The sequence below is a fragment of the Erpetoichthys calabaricus genome, chromosome 10, assembly GCF_900747795.2.
Source record: "Erpetoichthys calabaricus chromosome 10, fErpCal1.3, whole genome shotgun sequence".
NCBI classification, from domain to species: Eukaryota; Metazoa; Chordata; class Cladistia; order Polypteriformes; family Polypteridae; genus Erpetoichthys; species Erpetoichthys calabaricus.
In genome coordinates, this window is record NC_041403.2 from 56,958,401 (window position 1) to 56,976,363 (window position 17,963).

At 41.3% G+C, this 17,963-nt stretch overlaps 1 protein-coding gene across 2 annotated transcripts in view; it reads right to left on the reverse strand.

Moving 5' to 3' along the window:
- The window catches only part of b4galt2 (UDP-Gal:betaGlcNAc beta 1,4- galactosyltransferase, polypeptide 2), a 623,387-nt gene that overhangs the window by 124,595 nt on the left and 480,829 nt on the right, over positions 1-17,963 (reverse strand). For both annotated transcript variants that reach the window (XM_051933145.1, XM_028811284.2), the window contains exon 4: positions 16,337-16,524. In XM_051933145.1, the coding sequence (XP_051789105.1) occupies positions 16,337-16,524 (188 nt within the window). The remainder of the gene's footprint in view (positions 1-16,336; positions 16,525-17,963) is intronic.

The window sequence follows — 17,963 nt, forward strand, 5'->3', positions numbered from 1 at the left end:
GAACAGGAATGCCACAAAAGTGAACATAGTTCATGTAGAGGAACAGAGTTTATACAAACTGCGGGTGACCCAGAAAATAAATTTGTCTAATTGATGACACTCGCTTAATGGAAATTGCTTAACAACAATTGTCAACCAAGTAACAAAATGGTGGCATCCTTAATAACCAAGATGGTGTCGTAAAAAACAATGCAAAAATAAATAAAGCCATCACAAAATTAATGTAAACCAAAAAGAAAATGGCGACATTGTGTTAAATAAGGAAAATGCCCCCAGGAAAAAAAAGAAATAATGAAACAATATCAAAGCAGTAACTTGGTTTATCATTTTCTGTCTGAAGACTGTAATGATCTCTTGGGTCTTCTTATCATTTTGAATTAAATCATTTTTCTTACACTAACTGACTTTACTTTCATGCTTGAGGAGATAGCATCTTCAGTGTACTTTTTGATTTTGATATTTTAGTTGTAGTGTCATTAGTGAAGAGAGAGAATATCAGAGGAGACAGGATGTAGTGTAGAAGGGTCCTTCTGTGAAGTGTTAGTGGATTCTAGTGGATCCTGCTGAGAAGGGTTTCAGAATACAAGGAGTCAAGTGAAGATGGTCCAGGGATGATCCTTTACTTCATTAGAGATGCCACAGTTATGGCAATGGAGCCAGGGAGTGGATTTCTCCATACATGCACAGAAAGAAGGATAAATAGTTATGGTGAAGCGGGTCGGTAGCCACTAGGAGGATGTTTCTCTACTCTGAGAGGTTTAATGGCAGAGGGAGAGGACTAAGGGCAGAGAGGCATTAGCGGGCTGTGGGATGCAAAACTTCATGAAGTGCATAAGAAGTGATTACTCTGAAGGCACTAATCGATCGAGGAAAACAGACACAGAGAGTCTCTTCAGACTGCAAGGTGAGAGAAGGTTCCTTTGGGCAATAATCATAGTATTCTGCCTTGTTATCATGGAGTGGAGGTACTTGAGACATTAAATATACCTGACACTTTAAACAAGTATGTCAGCCCAGTTATGCAGATATAGACCCTAGAGATCAGGTCTGTCTGGGATTGTTTACCCCTGAAGTACCAGGGATTTCCTCAGAAATAGCCTCAGGGTGAGATATTAAGCTACCTTATTGTCAGTGGCCTTGCAAGTTTGGATTCAGAAGTACGAGAGAAAAGATTTGACCTGGCAGGGAAGAAGCATAGCCAGTCTGAGGTAAGAGTAGGACAGTGCTTTAAAAGAAAAATGGAGAGCATCTTGTGTTTGTGGCACTGTGTTTTGAGAGAGTGGATAACTGAGAAAGAACCCCCCTTGACGACTGCTTCCCCTATACTCATCCCTCCTTTGCACAACTTTTTGTTTGAATAACTCATTCATTTTTGATAAAGAGTGCGCTGTTTCATGCTCTTTGTCGGTATTGAGGTAGCATACAGAGGTGTTCTGGACAAAATGCATAATATTGTAAGATTTGATAGATGGAGGAGAATACTTTATTTTTTGCAGTGTTTTACACTTTGTATTTATTTTTGTTTTCAATTATTCAAAGTTGCAAGGCTGCCATGCCATCATCAACTGCTATGATTGACACAGTTGCCCTGATACATACAAATCCCATAATAACTGGACAACCTCAAATGCTCACCTGCAAAGCCATCTGAATTTTGTATTTCATTCCGCTGTAAATTTCCACTCTCCAAAATTCTGCATACTCCAATAGTGCAAGGAGATAATAATGGCAGGGGCACTGATAGCACCTCAGCTATCACAAAGAGACAGAAAGAGACTGCATGGATCCTGCTGAATTCCATACGAGGTATTGCTAACTGAACCTGATATGGGCTGTATGCTGAATGATTATGTCATACAAGCTAAGTATGACGTTCTTATTTGTGTCATATTGTTTGCTGTTGTTATTTTATCGCCATTATGACTTTGTGGTGGTACTGTAAGCAGAACCAGTAGTGCAACTGTGCATTTCTCAACAACAAACCTGGTCCATTTATGGAGATAACACTGCTATATCCCTAAATTTAGATTAACCATCCATCCATCCATCCATTGTCTCCCGCTTATCCGAGGTCGGGTCGCGGGGGCAGCAGCTTGAGCAGAGATGCCCAGACTTCCCTCTCCCCGGCCACTTCTTCTAGCTCTTCCGGGAGAATCCCAAGGCGTTCCCAGGCCAGTCGAGAGACATAGTCCCTCCAGCGTGTCCTGGGTCTTCCCCGGGGCCTCCTCCCGGTTGGACGTGCCCGGAACACCTCACCAGGGAGGCGTCCAGGAGGCATCCTGATCAGATGCCCGAGCCACCTCATCTGACTCCTCTCGATGCGGAGGAGCAGCGGCTCTACTCTGAGCCCCTCCCGGATGACTGAGCTTCTCACCCTATCTTTAAGGGAGAGCCCAGACACCCTGCGGAGGAAACTCATTTCAGCCGCTTGTATTCGCGATCTCGTTCTTTCGGTCACTACCCATAGCTCATGACCATAGGTGAGGGTAGGAACATAGATCGACTGGTAAATTGAGAGCTTCGCCTTGCGGCTCAGCTCCTTTTTCACCACGACAGACCGATGCAGCGCCCGCATTACTGCGGATGCCGCGCCGATCCGCCTGTCGATCTCACGCTCCATTCTTCCCTCACTCGTGAACAAGACCCCGAGATACTTGAACTCCTCCACTTGGGGCAGGATCTCGCTACCAACCCTGAGAGGGCACTCCACCCTTTTCCGGCTGAGGACCATGGTCTCGGATTTGGAGGTGCTGATTCTCATCCCAGCCGCTTCACACTCGGCTGCGAACCGATCCAGAGAGAGCTGAAGATCACGGCCTGATGAAGCAAACAGGACAACATCATCTGCAAAAAGCAGTGACCCAATCCTGAGCCCACCAAACCGGACCCTCTCAACGCCCTGGCTGCGCCTAGAAATTCTGTCCATAAAAGTTATGAACAGAATCGGTGACAAAGGGCAGCCCTGGCGGAGTCCAACTCTCACTGGAAATGGGTTCGACTTACTGCCGGCAATGCGGACCAAGCTCTGGCACCGATCGTACAGGGACTGAACAGCCCTTATCAGGGGGGCCGGTACCCCATACTCTCGGAGTACCCCCCACAGGATTCCCCGAGGGACACGGTCGAATGCCTTTTCCAAGTCCACAAAACACATGTAGACTGGTTGGGCAAACTCCCATGCACCCTCCAGGACCCTGCTAAGGGTATAGAGCTGGTCCACTGTTCCGCGACCAGGACGAAAACCACACTGTTCCTCCTGAATCCGAGGCTCGACTATCCGACGGACCCTCCTCTCCAGGACCCCTGAATAGACTTTTCCAGGGAGGCTGAGGAGTGTGATCCCTCTGTAGTTGGAACACACCCTCCGATCCCCCTTCTTAAAGAGGGGGACCACCACCCCGGTCTGCCAATCCAGAGGCACTGTCCCTGATGTCCATGCGATGTTGCAGAGGGCGTGTCAGCCAAGACAGTCCTACAACATCCAGAGCCTTGAGGAACTCCGGGCGTATCTCATCCACCCCCCGGGGCCCTACCACCAAGGAGTTTTTTGACCACCTCGGTGACCTCAGTCCCAGAGATGGGGGAGCCCACCTCTGAGTCCCCAGGCTCTGCTTCCTCATTGGAAGGCATGTTAATGGGATTGAGGAGGTCTTCGAAGTATTCCCCCCACCGACCCACAACATTCCGAGTCGAGGTCAGCAGCGCACCATCCCCACCATATACAGTGTTGACACTGCACTGCTTCCCCTTCCTGAGACGCCGGATGGTGGACCAGAATCTCCTCGAAGCCGTCCGAAAGTCATTCTCCATGGCCTCCCCAAACTCCTCCCACGCCTGAGTTTTTGCCTCAGCAACCACCAAAGCCGCATTCCGCTTGGCCTGCCGGTACCTATCAGCTGCCTCCGGGGTCCCACAGGACAAAAGGGTCCTGTAGGACTCCTTCTTCAGCTTGACGGCATCCTTCACCGCCGGTGTCCACCAGCGGGTTCGGGGATTGCCGCCACGACAGGCACCGACCACCTTACGGACACAGCTCCGGTCAGCTGCCTCAACAATAGAGGCACGGAACATGGCCCATTCGGACTCAATGTCCCCCACCTCCCTCGGGATGTGGTCGAAGTTCTGCCGGAGGTGGGAGTTGAAGCTACTTCTGACAGGGGGCTCTGCCAGACGTTCCCAGCAGACCCTCACAACACGTTTGGGCCTACCACGCCTGACCGGCATCCTCCCCCACCATCGAAGCCAACTCACCACCAGGTGGTGATCAGTTGACAGCTCCGCCCCTCTCTTCACCCGAGTGTCCAAGACATGTGGCCGCAAGTCCGACGACACGACCACAAAGTCGATCATCGAACTGAGGCCTAGGGTGTCCTGGTGCCAAGTGCACATATGAACACCCCTATGCTTGAACATGGTGTTCGTTGTGGACAATCCGTGACGAGCACATAAGTCCAATAACAAAACACCGCTCGGGTTCAGATCAGGGGGGCCATTCCTCCCAATCACGCCCTTCCAGGTCTCACTGTCATTGCCCACGTGAGCATTGAAGTCTCCCAGCAGAACGAGGGAGTCCCCAGAAGGTATGCCCTCTAGCATCCCCTCCAGGGACTCCAAAAAGGGTGGGTACTCCGAACTGCTGTTCGGTGCATATGCACAAGCAACAGTTAGGACCCGTCCCCCCCACCCGAAGGCGAAGGGAGGCTACCCTCTCGTCCACCGGGGTAAACCCCAATGTACAGGCTCCAAGTTGGGGGGCAATAAGTATACCCACACCTGCTCGGCGCCTCTCACCGGGGGCAACTCCAGAGTGGTAGAGAGTCCAGCCCCTCTCAAGGAGATTGGTTCCAGAGTCCAAGCTGTGCGTCGAGGTGAGTCCGACTATATCTAGCCGGAACCTCTCAACTTCGCGCACTAGCTCAGGCTCCTTCCCCTTCAGAGAGGTGACATTCCACGTCCCAAGAGCCAGTTTCTGTAGCCGAGGATCGGACCGCCAAGGTCCCCGCCTTCGGCTACCACCCAACTCACACTGTACCCGACCTCCTTGGCCCCTCCCATAGGTGGTGAGCCCATGGGAAGGGGGACCCACGTTGCCTCTTCGGGCTGTGCCCGGCCGAGCCCCATGGGTGCAGGCCCGGCCACCAGGCGCTCGCCATCGAGCCCCACCTCCAGGCCTGGCTCCAGAGTGGGGCCCCGGTGACCCGCGTCCGGGCAAGGGAAAACGCTGTCCAAAATTGTTTTTCTTCATAGGAGGTTTGTTTAAACCGCTCTTTGTCTCATCCCTCACCTAGGACCAGTTTGCCTTGGGTGGCCCTACCAGGGGCATAAAGCCCCGGACAACAGAGCTCCTAGGATCATTGGGACACGCAAACCCCTCCACCACGATAAGGTGACGGTTAAAGGAGGGGTTAGATTAACCAGGTTCATAAAATGAATAGATAAGCTAAAGCAGCACAAAACCACAATGCCACACAAGTGACAATGTAAGGGCAAATACTGTAGGACTGAATGTGATGAGCAAAGGGGTATGTGCTGAAAAAATTATTGCTTCAATGATCAAGACTATATTCAGTATTATTATTCTGTTTATCCACATGATGAGACAAACATACAATGGTAACATGTTTTTGATGACATTCACTGAAGCATAAAGGAAAAAAACTGTACTACCTAACCAGAAGCAAAAAATTGTACCAATTTAATCAGCTTTAAAATGAATAACAGTTGAAGTATTGATTTTAAACAGCAAAGCATATCGTAGTTGTTTTGTCTTTGTAGAGTAATATAGTACTCTACTTTCCCCTTTTGTATTATTATATGTAGCCTTTGTGAAAATGCCTCAAATCTCACAGACTTACCACTGTTTATAAGGTGTGGTACTTTATAACTTCTCCCCACCTTCCCTTCTACATTTATAACCTCAGGCAATTAGGTGTAGTAAAAGACAAGCAGGAGTTAAGTTACACTTTAAATAATGTATTATTGATAATAATAATCATAAATAATAACAATATGCAAAGCACATTTAAATAATGGCAACCATACAACCTGATAAATGTTGATGTATAGTTTCAGGCGGCACACAGACTTGTTAATTACTTAAAATGTATCTAGTTAAGGCATCATTTGTGGTCAGCTTTCTTCAGAACAGGCCATATGCCTGTCTCAATTTGGCTGTCAAGCTGTGCTCTTCATTGTGTTGTGTTGTCCTTTTCAGTTCATGGCGTGTGAGATGGTCTTTCATCAGTTGGGTAAGAGAGAGAGAGCGAGGTAAAGCAAGCAAATTTATAGGTTTTCTGTCCAACCCCTAGAGCCAATAGGGCATCATGGTACTTAAAGGCTTCTGATACAAGCTAATTCCAAACAGCCATACTTCAGACCAATGGGGGAATAGAACATCTTCACACCTGCCCTCCAAACCATGTGTTAAGGTAACGCTTAGCAGTTAGGCAGCCTGGCTGTCCTGTGGGGGTTGACTGGAAGTCCTGCAAAGAAATATTAGCCAAACTTGTTTGAGGCACTTCCCCCAACCCTGTCGTAAAATTACAAAGAGACTCAGTCCTAAAAGGGGGAAGGGGTTCTTAAACCATCAAACCATTGCTGTTATTATCAATAATATAACACTAATATTACATTGCTTTGTCTAAGTTACAAAAAAAGACAAAATATACAAAATATTTATCAACTTGTATGCAAAACTTTCACATCACAACAATAGTGTGCAGACTGAAAACCTCAAAACTCTAAAAGTTTATTTATTTTCCTCTAGAAGTTAAATGCTATTAATGTGAAATTCAATACATGACTTGGGATATTTCATTTTCCCCCCTCTTATTTCACTGAAGTGAACAGAATAAAGAAATGATGTATGCAAGGTACCTAATGATGCAGGTATAATCCTGCATTTTATAGAGGTATGGCTTACGCACCACAAGAGTGTTAACATAATTTGGTCACCCTGCTGTCAACAATATACTGAAACCAAGAAGCTGATGATAATTTATTTTGAATCTCATTTATTAAATACACCAAATTATAAGACTAAATTAAATATCCTGTAAAATTCAGGGGTTATCTAATTATTTCATGTGACAAGTGGAAACCTTTATCACACCGGCAAATATATAACATTATTTTAGATTATAAAGTAAGAAATAACAGATACCAGAAATAAATAGAAGTATAATTATAGACTTAACACAATTAATGTTGAGAATACCAAAGAAAAGACCAACTAATTAAGCGGAAAGCATAAACCAGATGAAATAATAACAAACACAAGCATATATACATAATCGAAAGCCTGTTAAGCTACTTCTCTTAAACAAAAACAAACAAACAAACCATAAAAGAAAAAAAAAACACTTAATGATTAATAAGTAGCCTAAAGAATACTGGGCAATCAGGCATTCAGCATTAAAGACCCACCCAAAACCAGGGGTGGGCAGCCTTCGTTCTGGATGGCTGCATCTTTGCCAGCTTTAATTTCTCCCATTTTATTTTCAATTACAGTTCAATTCCTTCCTTTTATTGAACTTCTTGCTTAATTACACTTCTCATTTTCCTGTTTCTGCACTCCCAGTGAGAATTTAAAATGACCCTACTGTGCTTTGTGCTCTGCGGAGAATTGCATATAACCTGAGCAGTGTTAAAGAGATTTTTTAGCTTTTAACACCACAGTCTGTTTGCTTAGTGGCTCTTAAATGGTGGCCAGCCATGATGAATAAGCACAAGTGAGTACAACAATGCATGTCCTGCGGAGGAGCAACTAATACACTGTTGTGTACACCTGAACCTTTTCATTGGTAATTGCCAGCCATTAAGAAGAAATTTTAGCAAAATAATTAGGATCAAGAAAAAATGGGAGCACACTCACATGGATGACAAGCAAAATAATGAACTCTTTTTCTGCATAATAAATAGAGTTTATCTTCTATACAAACAGTGGAATAAAGAAAAAACTAGACATGTAACTAAGTTTGTGTTCGACAAGAGAGACTAGTCACTGTTACCACAAGAAGATTAAAAATCTACAAGCTGTTAAAAAACAATACAAGTAAAGATGGTGCACTTACACAACAGTTTGTACAATACACTGTTTGGAAATGCAAATATCCTGCTCCTCCAAAGCTTCAACTCCAAACATACGCCAAGCAGGCACTCTCAAGAACGGTATTATTCTAATAATGACCCATGGACCAACATCTGGATGGGCACAACTAATAAATTGGCCAATGAGCATATGCATTCAGTTATGGGTAGAAATCTTACTTTGTTTCCAGATCTTCCTGGATTCCACATGGCATGAATTCACCAAGATGCTAATAACATTTCTTCTGCAAATTTTACAGCTAAGCACTTGTTGCAGACTTTCCTTTCCAAATTAGCTGATATTCTGGATTACAATCTTGGGGCTGTGCAGGCCACTGGAGTAAACTGAAGTCACTGCCTTAATGCTGCAACCCAGCCTGAGATAATGCATGCTTTGTGTTATGGTACATTACCCTGCTGGAAGTATCAGTTTCAAAAAGAGTAGACTGTGTGGCCACAAAGGGATACACATAGCCAGCTCTAAATGCTTAGGGATGCTGTGGCAGTCAAATTATGCTTACCGTATATACTCACATATACAGTAAGTCAGGTAGTTGAAACCGGAAAAATCGATCATAAAATCAGACCCCGACTTATACGCCCGTTCAAACATTTTTTTTTTTTTAACATCTTCTTGCCTCCTCTGATCTCGCATCAGTTTCTCAGACACATCAAATTTTGTTGCAGCAGTGTAGCTACCAATTTCTTTCACTACTTCAACGATGTTTAATTTAAAACCAGCTTCATATTTTATTCTAATCGAACACTCTATCGTAGATAAGGGATGCTCTTACGATAAAGGTGTATGAGGGTGTGAGATACAAAAAACATAACTCAGTGCAAACGTTGCTTCGGAATAGATCGGGTATTACCGTGTGGTCATGTAGGCACAATAGAGAGAAAGAGAGGTTAGGAGCATGTGCTGATACAGCACATTACTGCACCCACATAGAAAAAAAAGGCATGGTACTCCTTGGTTACTCTCTCAGGTGGGCGTTAGCATATCATAATCTCTTTTACCGCATTCGACTTATACGACCGACATTATAAAATACCAGAAATTATACGATAAGGCCAAGTCCTGACTTATCTGTGGGAGAACTTATCCATAAGTATATACGGTATGTGGTTTCAATAGGCCTCATGAATATCAAGAAAACATTCTCCACATTTTTACACTACTGTAACCAGACTGTACCATTAACAGAAGGCAGGATGAATCCATGAATTCAAGCTTTCTATGCCAAATTCCATTCCTACCAACGGCATTTCATACCAAAAACTGAGATTCATCAGACCAGGTGACATTTTTCCCATCTTGATTCATGCACTGTAGCCTCATTTTCAATTTGTTAGCTGGCAATAATTTGTGCAGTTAGTCCAAACCACTGTGATAAACAGCTGTTATATGATTATGTGTGGCCTTTCACTTAGCTTGAAAGAATCTGGTCATCCTCTGATCTGTCTTAGTAATGTTCTCTCATTACACCCAGAGAATGGCCGCTCAGAGAATGTATTTTGTTTGCTTTACCATTTCTCTGTAAACTCTACATAATGCGTTCAGCTGCCTCTGAGATGCTGGAACCACAATATCTGACATGAGCAGCAATGCCATAGTCAAAGGCGCTTAGATACACATACCTTGTACATTGTAATGTTTGGTCAAACAAGAACTAAACCTATATATCTACATGGTATATATTGCAGTAATGATCGCATGTACCCATATACACTGAGTGATTTTGTGTTTATTTGCTCCTGAAAAAGCTATAAGACATCAGAATAAATAGAAATAAACATTGAAGTGACTGTGTGCAGAGGGTACAGACCTATAAATACCTGGGAGTGCAGCTGGATGATAAATTGGACTGGACTGCCAATACTGATTCTCTGTGCAAGAGAGGACAGAGCCGGCTATACTTCCTCATAAGACTGGCGTCCTTCAACATCTGCAATAAGATGTTGCAGATGTTCTATCAGACGGTTCTGGCGAGTGCCCTCTTCTACGCCGTGGTGTGCTGGGGAGGCAGCATTAAGAGGAAGGACATTTCATGCCTGGACAAACTGGTGAGGAAAGCAGGCTCTATTGTAGGCATGGAGCTGGATAGTTTGACATCCGTGGCAGAGCGACGGGTGCTCAAAAGGCTCCTATCAATTATGGAGAATCCACTGCATCCACTAAACAGTGTCATCTCTAGACAGAGGAGCAGCTTCAGCGACAGACTGCTGTCACTGTCCTGCTCCACTGTCAGACTGAGGAGATCGTTCCTCCCCCACACTATGCGACTCTTTAATTCCACCTGGGGGGGTAAACGTTAACATTATTCAAAGTTATTGTCTGTTATACCTGCATTTTTATTACTCTTTAATTTAATATTGTTTTTGTATCAGTATGCTGCTGCTGGAGTATGTGAATTTCCCCTTGGGATTAATGAAGTATCTATCTATCTATCTATCTATCTATCTATCTATCTATCTATCTATCTATCTATCTATCTATCTATCTATCTATCTATCTATCTATCTATCTATCTATCTATCTATCTATCTATCTATCTATCTATCTATCTATCTATCTATCTATCTATCTATCTAACTTTAAAAATTATATACCTGAGTGGCCTCAGACCTCCACAGTAATGTATATACACTGACAAAAGAATGAGCATATTGCTGATGTTTACAGTGGGTGATATAAAGGGAGATAAGAAAGAAGACTGAAAGTTGCAACTCTGACCCTGTTATGCCAGTTGCAAGCATCCAAAATGGCTCAGCTGGACCACATCATAGACTAGGACCACGTGCTTTTTTAATTCTAGCTGGCCTCTCTGAATTGCCTGCTGGCAAATGTGAACAATCACACGGGTGTGTTAATAGGACTGGGAGATACATATTTTTGAGAAACTGCAATGAGAATCAGTATCTGAAAGTTAAGAAACACAATTATCATAGGCTGAGGGTAAAACCATGAAAGAATTCTATGCAAGAATTGCCAGGAGTTGTTAATAAAAGAACACAATTAACACTACAGCCATAACAGTAATACCGAAACAAACCGAGAATGGAATGCATTGAATCTATAACCAGAAACCCAGACAATAAGAGCACAAGACTAAAGTTGTTTAATAATTCAATCCATAATCTCAGACAAAGAGATTGAGCGATGCACTGGGTTTTATAGGGGAGCCTTTGTGACATGTCAGGTAGTGTTTCCTTGGAGGCAGCAACCTACAAAATGAAGGTGTGATGTACTTAAATTAAGACAAAAAATATGTATATATTTCTTTAAGTATTGATTTTTCTCAAAATATATATAACAAATGAAAAGAAAAAATGTATGTAAAGCAACAAAACATTTCTCACAAGGTCTCTCAATTCTAAACAAACCCAAAGCAATACCGTTAAACCTGCCTCTGACCTTCCTGAAATTCCACTCCTTCCTGTCTCTAGAAGAAGAAAAGCCAAAATGCTGTCTAGCTGGACCAGGGAGTGGCTGAGGTACACTAGTGTAGCTCACATACAAGTTCATCTTTTTTATGACCTGTTGCCATCTATATTGCCTAACTGGAACCTATTTTTATTGTACAAAATATGTATACAGTATGTATAGCCATCCTTCTACTGGTGATTAAGTATGCTTCTGCTTCTTGTAATCTGTGTGAAAGTTTTATGGTATTTGCAGCATTTGACTCCTAAAAAACATTCTGCTTATCTGGGGTCAGAGGCAACCTATATGCCATACTATCCCCCGGCTCAGTGAGCCAGTCAAAGACCTTGGTCCACATTTGAGGCTCACTGGTGGCCATGCATCTGAACCAGTGAGCTTTAGTATCTGGGAGATGTCCCACCCCTAAAACACCACTAGCAGTGCTGCTTTTATGACAGCTCCTCCAGGTAGTATCGCCGATTCGGATAGGACTCAGCGATCAGAGGAGCATGTTACACTCAGGTCTGGAGCCAGAGATGCTACACTGCTTTCTTCTCAGAACCCTCACCTCGAGGGTAACACAAAGTCCATCTACCATGACATTAAGAGGGATGTGAGGTTATCTGATCTACCCTAACTGAAGCGTGAGTATGATCGAGGGGTCCACCAGTGCTAATGCTAAACTAGTCCTCTGTCTCGTGGTCATTAGTTGGTTCTTCTCCCAACATCTGCGTCCAGTGTAACAACCTGAGGTGTGCTGGAGGAAGGACTTTGACACAAGCAGTTGTCTAATGGTTCTTGAAAGAACCATTTCTTCTCTCTTTAAGGCTGTTAGCTGTGTGAGACTCCTCTCTTTATCTTCAGGGAGGATCGCTGCCTTCATGCCACACGGATCATATTTTTTCTTTTGCCAGGTCTGACTTGCTGTGGTGTTCATCGCACCTCCATTTAAGCTCCTTCAGCCAGCACAGCTCTACCCTCACCCCTGTGGAGTTTCACCTGTTCCAGTGGAGTCTCATCTGCTTATTCCCTCACAAATCAAGTCACTACACTAACTAAGGATAGTCTGCCAATTCTGTGAGACAAATTTGAAGAGCTACGTGGTAAACTGAATAATACAAATGAAATGGTTTTCTTTTCTGAAATTCTACCAATGCCATACAACAGTCCAGATAAGATTACAATAATGGTGTAGGATAGCAGGATAGGTGGAACTACACTTAAACCAGAGGGGCAATGATATACTTGGAAGGCATAAGAGTTTTTGATTAGCTGAAAACTATTTAAGATAGGAAATGGATTACTTTAGGTCAGGCCCTGTGTGATTAAACAAAAATATATAAGAAGTAACTGTGAAATTTAAAAAATCTATGCTTATTCTAATGTCAAAAGTATTTTCAATAAACTAAATCAATAAGAGTTAACTTATATGTTACTGCTCATAAACATGGCACTAAATCTTAGAGATGGGGATGATTATGACATGAACAGATAAATGTTTCAAACAGGAGATGAGCCAAGTCATAGTAAGGGCATGTGGATTCAGTTAGAAAGCAGCAAGGTTAAAGGCATGACAATGAAGACTGTGTTATACACTCCTCAAAAGAGACATCAGTTTTGTATTCTTAAAAAAGCAGGTTTATAGAAATGAGGGTTTTTTATTACCAAGATATTAATTGGAAACACTTTACAAAAAGGGAGTCTGGAATTCATATATAATCACTGTTTTTAACTCTGTATGTTAAAATACCAATGAGAGGAGAAACCTGTCTAGTTTTATTACTCTGTAAAAATAAGGATAGAATTTGGGGATTTGGGGAGTATAGGTAAGTTAAGTATTAGGATTCAATGACAATAATATGAAAGTTTCACAGTGTTTATGCCGAGCATGTATAGTAAAAACAAAGCTTTAATTTTAGTAAGGCCATTTTCCGGCAAATATGTCTAACTCTGTCATAGATAACTGAACAAACATTAAAATATGGAAGCAGTCGAGACGCATATTTAGAAAATGTTACAAAATTTAAAATCAATCCACAATGGATAAATAAGGAACCAAGAAATAAACTGCAAAAGAAAAAGCAGCTGTACAACGTAATTAACTGTAGCATTAACTGTAAGGTGTTTGAGGATATGAGGGCAGTGGTGAAAAATTTGTTAGGAATACTAAATGGCTGTTACAGAGAAATACTGCAGAAAATGAAAAAGCTGACCCAACAAAGGTTTTTCAGTAATTTAGCATTAAACAAATTGTCAAGGAGGAGATCAAGTGTATTACGAATAATAAGATTGAAACAAAATACACAGAAACTGTAAATGCTCTAAATTGATATTTTTCTAAATGTTTTCTAAATGTAACTGATGAAGTTAATAACCTCTAGGTACTGTAGCAACAGATACTTGTTTTGTAATACAGTACTTGTACCTTTTGTGAAAGTGTTTATTTGAAATTTGGACTTCAGGCTTCACACATTATACACTTCATGTCTACATTTTGTCATTTATTACTAAAACATGAAAAATGTTTCTGTTTGAACGATGTGTTTACATACATTGTTGCAGACACGGAACACACATGAAATGTATGCATTCCAAATTACAATATATTATTTACCCTCTACAACTCCTGGAATTTCACTACAAAATAAACACTGAGCACTGAGAACCTTCTTTGTGAATTGAGCTGTTGTGGTGGGCAGGGGGGATGGGACAGTAGGCTGCTTGTTGCTTGTGCTGATCGATGCATTTACAACACAAAAGACACTGACGGAGAGGTGCAAAGGGATTTAAGGTGGGCCGGGATTACAAGTTTTTTCGTAGACTTCAGGGATTCTAGTGTTAAGGAGGTTCTCAGTGATTTGGAAGGAAATACTACTAGGATTAAAAAAGTTGAAATCAAGCAAACTACCAAAACTGAGTAAAATTTATTAAATCCCGGAATAAAGGTAGAGATTGCATGTATTATCCTTAATAGCTAATTTTCCAGAAATCACTGCAAACCGGGGAAATGTCTAAATATTGGAAGATATGTATCTTTATATCTGTAAAGCACAATTCTGTTTCTGTTTGTTTATAATGCACAGCCTCGATTTTCAAGCCACAGACTTGAAGTTTGGCACACAGATACTTCCAAAATACTGTAAGTCAAGTCTTTGAAAAATAATCTTGGCCTTGCCTTCTGAGGGACAGTGTGGCATGAAATACTACAGTGTGACGTATCAACAGAAAAAGAAAGCCATGCAAATTACAATTGTAGTGTGCATTTCAATGAGAGAATCCAAGTTTCATTTTCACCCATTACACTGAGCTTTTTCTTTAATCAGGTATTTCCCTCACTTTTGTTGTCATAGCTGCAGGCTTCGTTGGGTTGGGCCATGTGGTCTCCAAAGGTATTTATTTTAATTTATAATTAAAAGCACAATCTCTTATTATTAAATCACCATCACAACTTGACTGACACTCCTTCTCTGTCATATCCAAAGCTATAGCCTGATAACCAGTAGTTATGATCTCAAAAAAATGTGGACTTTTGAAGTAATACCTGTGTAATTCTAGGAAATATAGCTACATCTAAATAAATACTGACACGGCGTCTGTTTGTAGTATCTGTGTATTGCAACCACATGGGGGTTGAGAGATACATTGCCACCTGTCATACAGGGGATGAACCACTCCTGGTTTCTAGCTTCGTCAAGTCCATTCATTGTTCTATTATTCCTACTGTGATGATGATTGCTAGGTGTCCTGGCCAGGTTGTATCTACAACTCCACAGAACTTCTGTTACGGCCTCTCAGCCAGGCAAGACATCACCCTCCATCCTAGTCGGGATGCCTGTTTGTCCTCTATGGTATTTACAGTATACTCGTTCCGGCATCATTCAAAAACAGGAGTACATCTTTTAATGAGAATTGGAGGTACAGCTTAGAATACAGGTTATATGGTGTCTTGATAGAATGAAAAGACTGTTCAATCAATCTGATATTGTTGGTTTTCTATTGTCAAGCATCGAGACCCTCCTTTATGATTTCAGGGGCTGATTTTAAATGTTAGTGATGGTCCTACTGGGCCAGTTTGGAGGCAGAAAAAGTAGCCACAATCTTAACTGCTAGTCTGTGATCATGCCCAGAAAAAAGGGACGGAGCACCTTCATCATTCCACTTCACTGCCTATGCAGGTGCAACAGCACTTGTCACCGACTTTCTACACTTGTGGGCACAGCTAATCATGTAACCAAGAGCAGGACATGTCAACACTCACATGCAGGATTTCAGCTCTTCTAATGTTTAGAACATTTTACATTTTAACTGACATTTCAATCAATAGACTGACAAATGCCAAAGCTAAAATTAGTTATATATTTTTAGAGTACTGCCAGCAGTGATAGTTGAAATCAATATTTATCATTTTACAGTGTATCTTCTTTGCCACTAATCCACATTTCAAAAAATCACAGACTGACCTACTCCCACCTCAATGTGTGTTATGATAACTATTTTATACATCTAAAAAAGTTAAGGTTTCATAAATATTATCAAATACAAAAAGCACATTGATATATTTTAGTTGCCAAATGTAAGGAGGTCTGCTAAATCAAGAATAACCGTAATGAGTGAAATCATCAATAGAATACACCTACTACTTTATTTAAAATGTTTACCACAGCATTGCTATTCCAACCTTCACAATGGATACCCGTTCCAGAATATTCTCAAAGTTTTTATTTTCAGAAAAACCTGCTTGGATAATTGTTAACATTATACATATACCCAATAAAAATTCAACTCACCCAAACCTAGAACATTCTACAAGAAGGTGCCTACCTGAAACCAAATTTATCCATCGCAATGGCAAAATGCCTTGGCTGGTCGTAGCAGTGATACAGGTTTCTGTCATCCATAGGAATCAGATCCACATCGCTGAATATGAAACAGTCATATTCTGCATCTTTCAATGCTTCTTTGTATCCAATATTCAAAAGTTTAGCTCGATTAAATGTGTCTTCCCCATGCTAAAAAAGAAAAAAAGAAGTTATTTGACTTTAAAAATTAAGGATCTTAATAGCAGGGAGTGCTGTAGTAAAGTTCAGTTCTATGATATCAGGTATCTTTTGCCAAGTTTGATAGGACAGAGCTATCCATATGTTTTAAAACCTGCTTCCCTTATATTTGTTGGGGAATAAAATTTCGTTTAGCAAAAATGGACTCTGAGGACAGGAAAAGAAACCATTAGAGGGTACATTCAGACACCCACACTTGTTCACATCAGGCAAATTTAATTTAACTTAACATACACATCACTGGAAAGTGAGAGGAAACTCAAAGTTTATGTAGAAAAACTAATACAGATATGGGAAGACTGTATCAACTCTACAAAGGCCAGTGCCCAGCTCACAATTCAGACCAGTCTTGTGATGATAAGAAAGAGTATTGGGCAGCAGTGGTGTCTACTGTGTCATGTGCCATCCAAGTACAATTAAGACATTCCCACCAGCGCAACCCCAAAAACATAAAAATTCAAGTGCCCTACATCACGTCATTACCCCACATGGCCAGTAGATGCAAAAAAACACCAAATCAGCTGCCTTGATGTAAACAATGAAGACAAAGATAATGGTTACCTGATAATCAAATGCAGTAGATGTATTAGTGCAATTTTGAATCCTATAACTTCAAATTCCCTAAAGTCTTCAATTTCCAGACCCATTAATACTTTTAATATAACTGATTCCTTAGGCCGGATACTGGGGTACTGACAGTGTATCCCATTTCTAACTTGATGTATGACCCCATTTTATTTTAATCTCAAAATTAACCAGACCCCACTACATAGACAGGTCATTCTGTAATAAGCAGTTTAAATACCAACCAAGTAGAACAGCCCACTGAAGTATAACATAGAATGCAATTCCAATCTCCAGTTTTCAAAATGTAAAAAATATAATCACTGGTGCTGAACAAAGATCATGCGCACTTTCTGCTGAGTTGTCCATGGAACACACACAAAGGCATGCAAAGCTTAATAAAACCAAGAAAGTACAATATGGCATCAAGCAACACTCAAACGAACTCATTCACTCAAATTGTAATGCTGGATGCAGAAGACATTGAATAGACACAAAAGCTGATTTTAGAGAATTTACAATTATTGCAACTCTTAAGTATAATTAATGATATTTTTAAATTGAATATTACCATTTTCTGTATTCGCTTTTTCTCAAAAAATGTCATTCTTAAATCAAGAGGGATTTCTATTTAATGAAAATATTGATGTGAGGAAATATGATCCAGTACTGTATTTAAGTGTAAAAGTTGCATTTTTTTAGTTAATTACTAGGATCTAATTTAAGCTCACAACAACAGTTATAATGAAGAAAAGAAATAAATTAACACCGATATACAATGCTATTCAGTAAAAAAAGTGAATTTTTGAATTTGTAAAAATTGCAAA